Genomic DNA, 15,100 nt, shown 5'->3' on the forward strand with positions numbered 1-15,100 from the left:
CGTTTACGTACTAGATAAATGTATACGTTTACACACTTTATAAAGCATTTATACGATTACATGATTCCCCCTAATGTAAATATGTGTACATTTGTATATACATAAAAGATTTCGGGAGTGGGAGTCGAACTCGCACCCCTACGATAGTTGAAATGGTTGTAAACGCATTCAGCTACGTCATGCCTGTTGTGAATGCGTTTACAACCATTTCAACTATCGTAGGGGTGCGAGTTCGACTCCCACTCCCGGGAGAAAAGGCTTTGAACATAAAAGATTTCGCCATATTTAAGAGCACAAACACTGAAAGAGTAAACAACTTGATGATGTAATGAAAACAAATAGTTTGCTTACATGCGAAACTATTTAAGGCCTCATTAGTGATACTTAGCATAGACTTGACTTGGCTTGAGAACTGTCACTTACAGTTCTGTTAAATGAACATTGTACTGATTACTCAAAACTTAGCAACACTTAACTTGACTTAGAAGTCTATTGAATTTTGATTTTCTATGTAAGTTCTAAGTGACGTTTACATTTTGAGATGCTTTGTTTGTTTCCATTTCATTTTGACATTTTGTCATACAAATTGACATTTATTGATTATGATGACAGATTGTATGCGCTAAGTGGAGTATAATCGTGGCTAAGTTGCCAAGTTTACGCCAATTCAAGTCAAGTCTAAGCTAAGTATCAGTAATGGTGCCTTTAAGTGTTAATAATTCTATCAGTATCTTAAAATTTTGTGTACGTTTCTTCTTATTTTCAACAAAACAGATGTTTTATATTAGTGCTGCCAGCTCTCATAAGGTTGATCCAGACCGTTCCAATGAGATTTGAGCCAGATGATGGTTCAATTATGTACAGGTTGGCTCATCTCATCAGCTGATTTTATTTATGTCATTGCATGGTCGAAGGGATTGTCAAAAGGAGATGGCAAACTCAAAATGAAACCAACCCATTTTCAACATTTTACTTACACATACAAAAACTGCTAAGTTTTATGTTTCCATTCCATACCATTCACACCAACCCCAATACACAGATTTTGACAATTTGAACATACATATTTTGTTGCTTTACAGATCATTGTGAATGATGACAAAGTGTGATCACTTCTGCATAGACGTCAAAATTCCAAAGTGATTGGATCACCTGATATTCAGAGATGATTTTTTGGTCAAAAGATAACTATTTTGAGCTGAGTTGCATTTGCATGTGCAGTAGAATTATGTAGTAGTTCCAGGTTAACTGGTGAAATGAATTTTTGAAAAGTTGAAAAATTCCAATTGAACATTTACCATAATATATTTTTCAAAGTTCATTTGTAGTTTTTGCTATGGGGCAACTATTTTTTGCCAGGATAAATACGCTTTTTAGTAAGCGTTCCTTGTGGTTTTTAAAGTTTTTAAAAAGTACTACGAAATGCAACCAAGCTTTTGAACATGGCGGCTTCAATAAAATATTCGTGTGGTGTTCGTTTGTAAACAAAGAAAATTTTGAGAATGGTAAGTAAATATTTGAATATTTTGTACAAATATTGACAACTATAAATTGTAAAACATTTCATATCTTTTATTTAGGAATAAAGGTTGAAGTAGCTTTGACTTTGCAAGCGCCAGCAAAGCAGGGAGGACAGGACCATAGTACATCCATATATGCACATAGGTAATTATTAAATTGATTAATTCTTTAAATTACAATTTTATCGTGAATTCTTAGCTAATCTATTGCAATGCATCTTTTTCAGTCTACTGATATCATAACAAAAGGTCTTTGTGAAATCGCCAGGAATGTGAAGAAAAAATTCCCTGCAAAAATCGCGAGTGCTCCATGCATGCATGTATGGAGTACTCGCTATGGACCAACCGAGTGCTCCCAAATTAACCACAATTCATACAAAAAATATGGTCCAATTAACATTGCGATGTCCTAGGACTGGACCATATACTCCAGCTCCGCATTACATCAGAGTAATCCATGGAGTACCCACAGTCCAATAAACATCGTGTAGTGATTACAATCGTTAAAAACGAGCAATGATCGCCTTACAATATGTTCGTGTAGAAACATGAGTTGGTCCATTCCTGCATTACAGAGGAGTATAATGGTAAGTACTCCAGTGGACCACATTATCCAACGATTTCTGCAGGGTTTATACAATTTCCAGTTGAGATGTGGGTGCTGTGACCGAACGAATACTGCAAGCAATAATGTAAGTGGTTTAATATCCATTGAATTTGTATATCTAACGACTGCTCACAATGTTTTTAAACGGTTTTATTTCTTTTGTAAACAATATGTCTACGGCGGCGGAGGCAAAAGTCGATGTAGTTATATCAATTCATCATAATGTATTAGCGCATTATGGACGCATCAACTATGATTTTTTGGGTAATGATTGTTACAACGCAGCAACTAGTAGGTAATAATGCAATTTTTTGAACTTCAAAAGTTGTACGTTACATATTTTTTTCTTAACAGATTGCGTAATAATGACATAACCGCATCCGATACAACGCGAACAAATGGATAATCTTCAGGCTTGTGTACTAAAATGCTGTTAAATACATGTTTATATATTAACATTATTAAATTTGTATGTATTATATGTGCCGTACTCTGCATATTGTAAGGACAGGCTAATGTTTAGGAAAGATGATAAGAAATTATAATGATTATTTACATAAAAAGAAAGCTGATTCAATTGCTTTTCTTGCCATTATAATTTCTTTTCATTTTAATTAATATTTCTTTAAAAAATTTTAATTTTGTAAACTGCCTTTTGGGCATTCAGAAGTATATGTACGGTATACTGTAACTTCTAAGGACAGGCTAATGTTTAGGAAAGATGATAAGAAATTATAATGGTTATTTACATAAAAAGAAAGCTGATTCAATTGCTTTTCTTGCCATTATAATTTCTTTTCATTTTAATTAATATTTCTTTAAAAAATTTTAATTTTGTAAACTGCCTTTTGGGCATTCAGAAGTATATGTACGGTATACTGTAACTTCTAAATACAGGCTAATGTTTAGGAAAGATGATAAGAAATTATAATCGTTATTTACATAAGAAGAAAGCTGATTCAATTGCTTTTCTTGCCATTATAATTTCTTTTCATTTTAATTAATATTTCTTTAAAAAATTTTAATTTTTGTAAACTGCCTTTTGGGTATTCAGAAGTATATGTACGGTATACTGTAACTTCTAAGGACAGACTAATGTTTAGGCAAGATGATAAGAAATTATAATGGTTATTTACATAAAAAGAAAGCTGATTCAATTGCTTTTCTTGCCATTATAATTTCTTTTCATTTTAATTAATATTTCTTTAAAAAATTTTAATTTTTGTAAACTGCCTTTTGGGCATTCAGAAGTATATGTACGGTATACTGTAACTTCTAAGGACAGGCTAATGTTTAGGAAAGATGATAAGAAATTATAATGGTTATTTACATAAAAAGAAAGCTGATTCAATTGCTTTTCTTGCCATTATAATTTCTTTTCATTTTAATTAATATTTCTTTAAAAAATTTTAATTTTGTAAACTGCCTTTTGGGCATTCAGAAGTATATGTACGGTATTCTGTAACTTCTAAGGACAGGCTAATGTTCAGGAAAGATGATAAGAAATTATAATGGTTATTTACATAAAAAGAAAGCTGATTTAATTGCTTTTCTTGCCATTATAGTTTCTTTTCATATTAATTAATATTAAAACTGCTTTCCACGTCTACTACGAGTACGCTGATACTTACTTGTCAACTGCTTATACCAAAGAAAAATTTTGTGCAATGTTAGTTTTATAAGGATTTATTAAACAAAATGTTAACTTAAATTTATTTATTTTATAATATACAAAGCTATTTGGAATAAATCGTTTTTTTTTGGTACAAAAAACAAAATTGCATACATATTGTAATGAATTTACTGAAATTCCTCTTATTTGCAACCTTCTACTAATGTTCGAATCACTAAACTGTTGAATAAATAACTCCAATATTGAATAATGCAAAAATGGTCTTTATTAGACTACTTGAAAATAAAACTTATACTTCGCAACTGATAGCTTGCTTAAATCAAAACTGATTTTCGTGCCTCAACTGTTGCTGCTTTTATACTGTTTGCTTTCGTAGACATGTTTCGGTTCCCCAGGAGGCCTATTTTCACCCATACATAAGTATCTACTTTCTAAAAGTCTACTAAGCAATATATCAACTTAACAATAAAATGACTAAGCAACAGTTTTAAGAAAAATAAAAGATTGCACAATTCAGGTACGTATTAAAATTTTTACATATGACGGTAAATCGCACGATCTATTACATCTTTCATCCAAAATTTAATTTCAATATAAAAATGACATTAGAATGTATTTATGTTTTGATCTTTTTGAGTATTTTATAAATGTCAGTATAATATCGCCAGTTGGTTATCTTGGCCTGTCATAATATCTAAAAAGATCAAAATTTTGAGTTGAATCAGTTTACAATAAAACGTGCGACATATTTATTCATACTACTCCTACATAATAAAATTACTAAGCAATATGTTAAAAAATAAAATAAAAGATTGTACAATTCAGGTACATTAGTGCTATAGTCTTTTACATATATATATATATATATATATATATATATATATATATATATATATATATATATACAACTACGTACTATGACAGACCAGAAAAATATGACTTATGTAGTAAGTAGACATGGGGGGAAATGGGATATGTAACGTAATAATAATAATTATATGTAACACCAGACAACTGCAAAGAAAATGAGCTTATAAAAATTTACTGTAAAAAAGATCTCACTCCTGTAAAATAGAGGAATACATAAATCGTTGAACAAGGGAATGAGCGTACAACCTTACTATTTGGGAGCTCATTTTTAGATACCCAAATCGATAAAAACCTTATCCTTAGGATTGATTCGAAATTTGCGGACGAACACTAGTATCTAAAATCGGCGGTTTGTTTTGCACATGCAAAAAACTTATATTTTTAAGTTTTTCATGGGCCGATTTTTTATTAAAGCTATTAAGTAGAAAATATGTTCTAATTCTTATAAAAATACATTTAAAAATATCGATGTTGCAATTTTCACAACATTCGAACGGCTCTACGTCTATCATTTTCTCAAACATAATTTGAGAAAACCCAACCCTGTGACAAAGTGAATCAAAATTGTCTGTGTAGATTTTCTCTAATTTCCACATAAATTCCACAAATTCGGTTGGAGGGCACACAAGTTGGCAATTGGAAAATTGTTTATGTTAAAAAAGAAATCGCTTTCAGTCATTTCATTTTCAAATCTTGGCAATGGTTTTGTACAGACATGATGCTTGGAATATTTAAAATACATATATCCCGAAAAATACACAAAAGCGCTTCTATGGAGGAAACTACTTTCATCAACATCAACCGAAATATTGATTTTGACATCTTGAAATGAGCGTGGTCTAGGCCTAGGTAAGCCTTGAAAAAGCTGCCAAGATGTATCTCTAACTAAGGCGTCGTTGCAAGCTGCTATTAAGGTGCTGTTAGAAAATTCTTCCCACTCATCCTCAGGCAAGAGTTCGCAGTTCCCCTTGTCAACGCATTTAATATAACTTATGCCCCAGGCTTGCCTAAAAAGATACGAGAATCTCTGCGGAGTTATCCTCGTATCAAATGACCCACCTCTACGAATATGACCAAAAAAGTTTTCTAATTTATCTTGACATAGTTTACGTGTGAGTAAAAATGTAAAGCCATTATTTGACAAGAATTGCCACAAATGACGCAAACTACTTATATTTAAGAGCCAACCTTTTATAAAGAGATAAGTGTTGGTAATATCACATTCTTCCTCGTAAACTTTAATTGAGCTTAAGAACTGCTCTGCCTCGTCAAGAAAATTCAGTTGATTCGCTGTACCTTGAAATGGTTCTTTAAAATTTCCTATTTTTCCAAAGTAGCTGCTATTAAATATATTAAAAAGTTTATCGAAAAAAAGGACGAACTCGGCAGTGTTAAAAAAGGATGGAGATTTGGAACTATTTAAAAGCCCGGAGCTGTAGATAGCGAACATTGCACTTGCCACAGAATTACTAAAGACCTGTGTAGCTAAATGTACGCTCATTTTATCGAAAACTTTCGGTCTTACATGTTTTTTGGTTAATTTATGTGTACATGAAATATCATACTGAGACCCTTGTTTATAAAGATGTACAATATCCATCCAATCTACAGGGCGGTCTTGAAAAAATACTTTATTTTTGTTATTTTTCAAACAGTTTCTAGTACTTTTGATGAGATGTGGGGAATCAAAGAAATAAAATATTTTATGGCCGTTAACCTCGAAGAATGGCCTTTCCCGAGAGACTCGCACAATATTTGAAAACCCTACAAAATTTGGCCCTTGGTCGGTTACCATTTGGCAGGGATGAAGTCCAATACTCTGAAACTGAGTTATAATTTCAAAAACATATTGTTTTAAAACAGATCCTCGGCACGTTTTGTGTACAAAAAAGTATGCCAAAGGATGGTTCCAAGCCTTCCCACCGATGCCTTGGACAAGGACAGCTAAAACGCTCGTAGCTACTCTGGATGTGCGATTTTCATCGCCATAGTCCTCCAGTCCCATAATTAAATCCCTATTCCTTTCAAAGTGGACATGCACTTTCAGGGACATTTCATCTCTGTGAAGCCACGGCTTCTCAGCTCTAGAGCTTTTATGCTGCTGTAGCCGCAGCCAGGGTTACGTGGCCAACTTTGAACAAACCGTTCTAGTGTTTTTCTGGATGGCCAGGTGAATAGGGGCTTAAGGTACCTATAAGCTAAAGGAGCAATAAAATTAACAGCTAGTGCTAATGTTTTTACCTCCCTGGCAAATCTATGTCCCTTAGGCGTTCAGGGTGTGTTTCTAAGGCAATTCCTCACACATTCTGCCACATGTGGAGGCAATTTGTCACATATTTCTTGGATTTCACTGTCCTGCCATTCTACAGTTAAATCCGGATTAACATCTAAACTAAAAACTTTTTTTTCTAAAATGGCTACTCTTTCGCGCAGCCTACCCAACTCCTCATCTTTTTCTTTTATAATTTGCCGGTACTTTCTTTTTCTAGGAGTTCCATCAGTTAGATGTTTAGGTGTTTGGATTTGTCTGCTATTAGCCTCTATTTGGATTAGAGAAGTTAAAGAGGAGTTAAACTCAACGTCCGAAGAGGGAAGATGGAATTCCTCAAAGGATACTTCAACCATATCTGGGGTTAAAGTCCATTCTGCCTCTCTGGGCGACAAAGGTACCGGTTGTAAATCTTCGACGCCTAAAACTTTAGCTTCAAGAGAAGACTGAACTGTGATTGGAGATGGCGTCATTTCTGCCTCTGTGGGCGACAAGGGGACAGGTTGAAAATCTTCTAAAGGGAATTTAGGGTCAAGTGTACTACCTAAGTCATTTTTCTCATAGTCTGTCACCGGAGGCTCTAAAACTCTTAAATTTATGTCTGGAAATACGGTTTTGTAAAGTAACCGCCCCCCTCTCACCTTGTGGGAGAAATGCCTTTGGCATGCAAATATAAATTTTGATGTGGGGCCAGTAACATCCAACAGTCGCAACCATTCACGCCGCCTAATGAACGCAGAAAGAAAACAAAAAAGCATGCATTAGTTCAAACGTATGGACAAAAAATGTAATGTGCATACATGTCTATATGAGGGAACTACGAAGCATAAATGGGTTTGAAAGATTAGTCAGTTGGTTTAGTAAAATGTAGCATGGAAGTCAAGGTTATTTAATGAAAGTGAAAGTCAAGGTTACAAAAATTTAACATAACAAATGGAAAAGCCGTCAAGCAGTGCGATCATTATTATAACCATCAAAAATGGGACCCTTAAAAATTTTGTCGCATTTATGCTATTGTAAGATGGTGAATCTGGAAACGATATATACGAAATATATGATATTCAGAATGAATGCAACTATGTAAAAGAAGAAGAAAGATGATGGTCAATTTCCTGTTGTCAAGATATAAGCTATCATCCGGACTTCTTTTTAGGTTGGCAACCCGGCCTTTAATATACCTACTTTTTCAAAAATAGATGTCGCTACTTAGCCTTTCGCCGTATGAGTTAAATGAAAAACAGCGGCGACATCTGCCTATCACATTTCACGTGTGCGAAAATTTCACGCCATCTGCTTCTCAAGTCTCTCAATGATCCAGAGCGTTCCCGTGAGAATTGAGCGTGAGCCGGAGCTGTAAAACTCACTGAAAGACGACAATAGACTGATTGCGAATAAAGAAAGTGTGTTTTATTAACTTATTTGCATCTCCGCTGAAATAAAGATATATTGGTCTAGTTTTACACTATAAAATTTTTAATTTTTTATTATATGTAGTTAGAAGCGTGCTCTAAAAGTTAGCAGAATGGGATGCAAAGAAAATTGAGGGAAAAAAGTATTATTTTTTTTAAAGAAATTGGAAAAAATTCCAGAAATGATCCCGGAAGGGTCTCGATATGACCTTGAAGAAGTTACAAAGAAACAAACATACAGGTAAAGTTAATAAAAGCGTGCCAATAAAAATAATTGAAGGATGGCGGATAGCGCGATGAGGTGAGCACCACTAATCGTTTTTCGAAAACTCGATCTGTATGAGCCAGATACCAAAAATTATTGATTTACCAGAAAATTTACATTGAGTTGTAACAATTTATAGATTTTGCACCAGAGCGGGAGAGGTGGGTGGTTTCACTGCTCACCTTGTAAGCCCTCGACTTATTTGACCCATTGAGTTTGTGTATTGGTGAGGGTCAGAATACGTAGTTATTATGTGTAGAAATTATTAAGAATTGTTCGAATGCGTCGTGGTATTTGCAGATTTTGTATTTGGGGATCGCATTTGAGGATTTGGAGCCTCTGCCCATTTCGACCACATATTTATAAACATTTTCTACTCACCGGTCTATTTCTCCCTCCGGTGGGAAGGGATAAAGCGGTACCCCTAACCCGCACCCAACTATACAAAATTTGTTTACCATTTTCTGAAAAAAATGAGAAAATTGTTATATATAAAGAATTTCACATATTCACAAAATGTTTCGGTTTCAGGTTTCTCGGGTCTCTCAATACACGTCCAAAAATATGGAGGGGTATAAAAAAACGCGTTTTGAACCCAGGATCCGAAAATGTGTGGTTATGTGGTTGTTGTAACTTTGTTTTGTACAGAAAAAAAACATTGTGTACAAAGGGATTTTGCACGGATTTAATTTTGATCACACACGGAATTAATTGTGACCACACAACGGTCAAAATGTTTTCAGCCCAAAAATACTATGGATGCCAATCACGGTTTCGGAGGGGTCCGGTGCCATTTTTCGATATTTCGTGAATACTATTCGAACGACGTCAATGTCTTGCTTTCCTTTTTCGGACGCGCGATCCTGGGTTCAAAACGCGTCTTTTCTTACCCCTCTCGATATTTTTGGACGTTTTTGAAGGGTGTCATGCTGGCGTAAATAGCTACCGCATTTTTGGCTGGGATTTCACTAAAAGGTGCTCCAAATACTCACCAGCTGCAGAATTTCAAAAATCCTGTAAAGAGTATCTGAAAGAAGAAATTAAAATAACTTTATAATAAACATTAATACAAGGATATGTAAATATTGCAAATTGCCTAGTTAAAAAATATATTCAACATGGCGTCTGCGTGACTTGCAATATTTTCTATATCATAATTAAAATCATTGAAATTCAATTACAATGCTCACCAAATTGAAGTACGCTACGTTGCTTCGCCTTTTCCTTATTGAATCTGTAAAGAAAAAACGTATTATTAACAATAACAAATTGTAAAATTTAAGCACAAAATTGTAAGCCACTTTTCTCGTTCAGCGTGGTACGCAGATCACAAGAAAGTAAAAATTCCATATAAAAAACGCTCAAGAAATGCTCAAGAAAATTCCTTGTAGTAAATTTTCTTGAAGTAGTACGCAGTTTACAAGAAATTTACTTTACTACCATTTTTCCATTAAATTTATATACGGTAACACCGGTTTCCGCAAGAAATATGTCAAGCGCCATATATTTCTTGAAGAAAAAAAGGTAAACAACTGGAAAAATTAGGTAAGCAAATGGTTTTTTAATTTTTCTGCAATAAATAATTATTATTTTATTTCAGAAATGGAAATAAATATTGATGCAGCACCAAAACGCAAAAAGCGCGTATTAAATTTCACGGCGGAGGAGAAACGGGCTCTGATAAGGGAAGTGAAATGGTGGCCCAGGATATGGGATACTTCTGATCCATTGCATTGTAACAAAAATGCAGTGCATCAGGCCTGGGTCCACTTAAGTAGCCCCTTGGGAAAGAAGGTATGTTAATAAAACTTTTTGTATGTATATTTGTGGTAATTGTTTACTTTAGCTCACAACTGCTAAAACTCGTCCAAAAATATCAGGAGAGGAGTAAAAAGACGCGCTTTGCACCCAGGATCACGAATCCGAAGGCGGAAATTCAAAATTTTATTTCGTTTCGGAGATATTTGGGTAATAGTCTAGTTGAGGGGTCGACTGCTAATACGCGTCAAAAAATATCGAGAGAAGTGTCAAAAGACGCGTATTAATCTCGAGAACAATAATCCGAAGGCGGAAAAGAAAAATTTTATCTCTGTCCGGAGATATTTGCAGTTGAATTTGGCGATTTTCATGTGGTTGTTGTTGTGTTAGTGCCCCCAAAAAAAATTGTGCATCACCGTGGCGGTAGCCACGGTTATACCACACACTCGGACTTGGCATGGCGTAGCCCAGGGTTATTTTTTATAAGCGCGGCCAAAGGCCGCCAACGCAGAAAGGTGTTCTGCGCAAAAATACTATGGATCCCACCCCCGGTTTCGGAGGTACCCGCGAGTCTCTTTTCGGTTTTTCGTTAATATCTTTTGAACGAGTTGAAATTTTTATTTTCCGCCTTCGGATTATTAATACTGATGTCAAAATGCGTCGTAGCGTATTAGCAGTCGACCCCTCAACTAGACTATTACCGATATTTGCAAACAAAATTGAAAATTGTTATTTTGATGATTTTGTAGTACCCACAAGAAAAACTGTGGGTAAAAGTGTGTTGCGCGGATATAGTTTTGGTCTCCAAACCGGTGTTGGACCCACCCAGGGTAATTTTTTATAAGAGTGGCCGAAGGCCGCCAATGCAGAAAGGTGTTCTGCGCAAGAAAACTATGGATCCCACCCTCGGTTTCGGAGCGCCCCGGGGCCATTTTTCGGTTTTTTGGAAATAACTTTTGACAGAAATTAAATTTTGAGTTTCCGCTCTCGGAGTGGTGGTCCTGGGATCAAAACTCGTCTTTTGACACTTCTTCCGATATTTTTGGTCGGGTTTTTGCAGTTGTGATCTAAAGTAAACAATTACCATATTTGTGTATTTTAATTGGTAATTATTTACTTTAGCTCAAAACTGTTAAACCACGTCCAAAAATATATGGAGGAGTGTCAAAAGACGCGTTTTGTCTTTTATAAATAGGTATTTGCAAGAAAAGTTGGAAATTTGCTGTAATTTCCATTTGGTTCGTGTACGCACAAGTATTGCGTGTTCCGAAAACTGCAAGTGTGTTATTGGTACGGAAGTCACGTACGTATCTTTATATACCTCTCGCGACATTTTTGGACATGTTTTAACAATTGTGAGCAAATGCAAAGTGTCACATTTAATTGTATGTGTTATTTACATTAGTGATTGAAAGCAAAGACGCGTGGACCAGCCTTCGGGAAAGCTATCGCTACCACGCCAGAGCATCCAAGCGGCAAAAGAGTGGCAGTAGCGGCGGCGCTGCGTTGGATGCGGCTATATTGGGAGTTTGCCGGGGAAATGGCATTCTTGCCAAACGTTTCACAAAAACGAAGGTAATTTTGCAATCCACTTTTAACTAACTTCCCGATGACCTTCTCCCCCTCCCCACATTTTGTTTGTGTTGGGGATTGACCTCATATAACTCCTTACTGAATTTCAATGTTCTAGCATGAATATATTCAGAGTTATGTAGTACTAAATATTCATTTTGCATGGGAGGTGCCACGCCCCTTTTATATATCGATATTAGCCGTGTTTTTTAACACGCGCGTATACGTTTCGTTTGCGCGTGTTAAAAAACGCCTATCTTCGCTTAGATAATGCTTAGGAGACCCATCTAGCGGCTGTGGTAAAACAACTAGCTACAGCAACAGGGTGTACCGAAAAGCGGAGACGCAACGCTCTGATGGCCATAGGGTATAACATATAGCTGAATCAGTTGCGATGAATTGTGGACACACATATAATACATAGAATTAGTGTACAAGGTGAAACAAAGACACATATTTCAGTTACATCTGAGTATAATGCGTATTGAAATTTAGTAGGACAAAATTTATGCGCAGCAATTTCAGAGGTGTATTTATAGTTTGTCTCTTAGCAGTCAATATAAAGTTTAAGCGTAAACGGATATACGCGTGTTAAAAAACACGGCTATTATTTTTAGCCTATGACCATCCTTGGAAGGTTTCTAGTGGGTTGTGCAAATTTGGTTGTGATCGGTCGATATGTTTAGGACGCAACTCGATCTATACCTACATACATACATAATTTGATTTTTATATATATAGATAGATGTGTAAGTTAGAAGTACCTCATATGTTTCCCCGAAATTTCAGAATTTTTTGTTGTCGAGAGTGTTGAGTATTTTTTCCATATGTTTTGATTGAAAAATCACTTTTGTGCATGAGTTGTATGGTAGAAAACAAGGCTGCACAACGAAATAAACAAATATTTTTTTTTCGACAACGAAGTCAAAAAAAATTTTTTTTAATTCGTTATGTTGGCATCAGAAACAAAATCAAAAACTTAGAATTTTTTAGTAATTTTTTCAGCGTTTTTTGTATGGAAAAAAATACTCAAACTCTAAAAATCAATTTTTTTTACTTTGATATCAACGAAATGAAACTTTTGAATATCGAATAAAAAACGAAATATTTTTATTTTTTTTTAAGAAAATAACCAACACTGTCTACAAAAAAAGTTCTGAAAATTCGGGGAAACTTCTGAGAAACTTCTAACTTGGACATTACAAAACTGCATATTCGAAAAACTTTTGGAAATTCGGATAAAAAAATTCAAGTTTTGATAAAAAAAAGTTTTTGAAGTTTGATCCATTGTCATGAATTCTGTGTGTATACTTCAAAAAATGTTAACATTGTACATGTACTCCCTTGCAGGACATTTACATCTTCATCGAATTTCAGTGAGGAATCAAGCCAATCTCCCTTAGATCCCTCAGAGGACTTGAACAGCACGCAAATTAGTGACAACGATTCCCAATACGACTATGTGAGTATGGGTGCAGATGGTAATATCGACAGCAGTATTGCGCATTTGCATCAGCATCACATTCTGCGTTGATGTCTGGCAATAAGCGCAACAGCATGACGTTCTATAAATAATAAATAAATAAAATATATAAATAGACCTATCATTTTGTATTTACAGAATCCAAAGCGTTCGAAATCGTATACGTTATCTCAAAGTCCAGATGAGAAGTGGGGGCGCTTGAATAGAATTTTAAAAAAGCAAGAGGAGTTTTTGGAGGATCGTAAGAAATCCCCATACGCCCAGGCATTATCGACTTTTGACTGGCTGCTAAATAAGCTGCCACGTTCTGTCGGAGATGACATGTGTCTTCACATAAACAGTATCCTTCTACAGAAAATCGTGGAACAGAAATCCAGCCAGACCACAGAATAAATTGGTCTGTACGTCAGTGCACCACCTGTGATCACATATCGTCCTCATGAAAAATTGTTATAAATTATATTTAAGTAAGCAGGCTAGACCGGCCGTCGAAATTATGATTCCTTATGTTGGTACGAACAAAACATTGGCCTACAACATACACTCATTGCCAAATTAATAGGTACATACTTGATCGGTCAACTACACCTTTCAGAATAGTTAATTGAATTTCAAAATTTGTCATTTGGATTAAGAATAGTTATCTGGATTTCAGAATATGTTAATTTGATTTCAGAATAGGTAATTGGAATTCAGAATGTGTGAATTGGATTTCAGAAATCGTCAAGTGGATTTTAGAAAATACCTTTCGAACCATTTTACATTTAAATGAATTTATGAAATGCCTTGAACTTACAAATTATATTCCAACTTTGCGTAATAAATTGTTTGATATCTGAAATCCAATTGATGCCTTCCGAAATTGAATTGTCTATTTTTGAAATCCACTTCACACATTCTGAATTTCAATTGCCTATTCTGAAATCCAATTACCTATTCTGAAATTCAGTTGACGTTTTCTGAATTCAAAACGGAAAAGATTTAGATTTGCGAATGATTCCTTCTAAGTTTTTAATTTTTTTTATAACAACATTAAATTTTTGGTTCGTATGAACATGAGGAACTATAATTTCGACGGCACGGTATAAATTGCCAAACCGCCTCAGCCTAATACAGGCCCTTATTGAAAGTATACATTTAATGAATTTATTAAGCTCTTAAAGCGTCAAAATATTGAAGTCTATTAGCAAACTCTTTTGTTCATATTACCCAATATATTATTAGATAAAAAGAAATGTTATTTTATGTTTGTTATAAATTATACCCCTTATTCATAAAAAAGATAAAATAGGTTTATTAAGCTCTTATAATTGGAAATTTGTATGGAAATGTCATTTTAAAAATCTTTATAAACCCTCATGATTTTTTATGTATAAGGGGGTATATTTATTTAATCCCATTATTCATATAAAATATTGAAGGTTTATAAAGCATTTTAAAATGACATTTCTATACAAATTTCCAATTATAAGAGCTTAATAAACCTATTTTATTTTTTTATGGATAAGAGAGGAAGTTTATAGGCGCTTATTGAAAGCATGCCTTTATTATTATTTATTGTATTGTATTATTAATGAGCTCTCCAAGAGTAAATATTGAAGTCTGTTGGTGAAATTTATGATATATAGTGTGCGACATAAATAAAGCACCGAAATTCCTTTCAGAACATCTACATAGCTCAACAAAAGTCAAATTATAAGTTCTAGGATGTTAA

General features: G+C 34.4%; 2 protein-coding genes and 2 long non-coding RNA genes across 6 annotated transcripts in view; 3 read left to right on the top strand and 1 right to left on the bottom strand.

The window, feature by feature from the left end:
- LOC137244413 (succinate--CoA ligase [ADP/GDP-forming] subunit alpha, mitochondrial-like) overlaps positions 1-15,100 on the top strand; it is a 127,557-nt gene that overhangs the window by 101,011 nt on the left and 11,446 nt on the right. The gene's annotated exons all lie outside the window — the stretch shown is intronic.
- LOC137244422 (uncharacterized) lies at positions 1,303-3,921 on the top strand. The gene is made up of 5 exons (XR_010950976.1): positions 1,303-1,505; positions 1,581-1,665; positions 1,748-2,107; positions 2,168-2,422; positions 2,482-3,921. It is a non-coding gene; the product is annotated as an uncharacterized lncRNA (long non-coding RNA).
- LOC137244425 (uncharacterized) lies at positions 3,807-9,899 on the bottom strand. 2 transcript variants are annotated; one of them, XR_010950987.1, is made up of 5 exons: positions 9,764-9,899; positions 9,566-9,600; positions 8,955-9,037; positions 7,541-7,625; positions 3,807-4,454 (listed from the first exon to the last, which is right to left on the bottom strand). It is a non-coding gene; the product is annotated as an uncharacterized lncRNA (long non-coding RNA). The 2 variants fall into 2 exon arrangements; XR_010950986.1 differs by lacking the exon at positions 3,807-4,454 and having other exon boundaries at positions 6,765-7,625.
- On the top strand, positions 10,069-14,757 carry LOC137244414 (uncharacterized). 2 transcript variants are annotated; one of them, XM_067773394.1, is made up of 5 exons: positions 10,069-10,118; positions 10,174-10,367; positions 11,737-11,906; positions 13,254-13,365; positions 13,525-14,757. In XM_067773394.1, the coding sequence occupies exons 3-5, from the start codon at positions 11,842-11,844 to the stop codon at positions 13,777-13,779; spliced, it is 432 nt and encodes a 143-aa protein (XP_067629495.1). In that variant the 5' UTR covers positions 10,069-10,118; positions 10,174-10,367; positions 11,737-11,841; the 3' UTR covers positions 13,780-14,757. The 2 variants fall into 2 exon arrangements, with proteins under 2 accessions (XP_067629495.1, XP_067629496.1); XM_067773395.1 differs by lacking the exons at positions 10,069-10,118; positions 10,174-10,367 and adding exons at positions 11,095-11,269; positions 11,503-11,634.

Source organism: Eurosta solidaginis, chromosome 3, assembly GCF_040869045.1.
Source record: "Eurosta solidaginis isolate ZX-2024a chromosome 3, ASM4086904v1, whole genome shotgun sequence".
NCBI lineage: Eukaryota > Metazoa > Arthropoda > Insecta > Diptera > Tephritidae > Eurosta > Eurosta solidaginis.

Bases quoted from the DNA above. Each gene is read 5' to 3' on its own strand.
- LOC137244414 (XM_067773394.1), top strand. From the start codon at position 11,842: ATGCGGCTATATTGGGAGTTTGCCGGGGAAATGGCATTCTTGCCAAAC. The intron at 11,907-13,253 runs GTAATTTTGCAA...ACTCCCTTGCAG, and splicing joins AACGTTTCACAAAAACGAAG to GACATTTACATCTTCATCGA. The intron at 13,366-13,524 runs GTGAGTATGGGT...TTGTATTTACAG, and splicing joins ACGATTCCCAATACGACTAT to AATCCAAAGCGTTCGAAATC.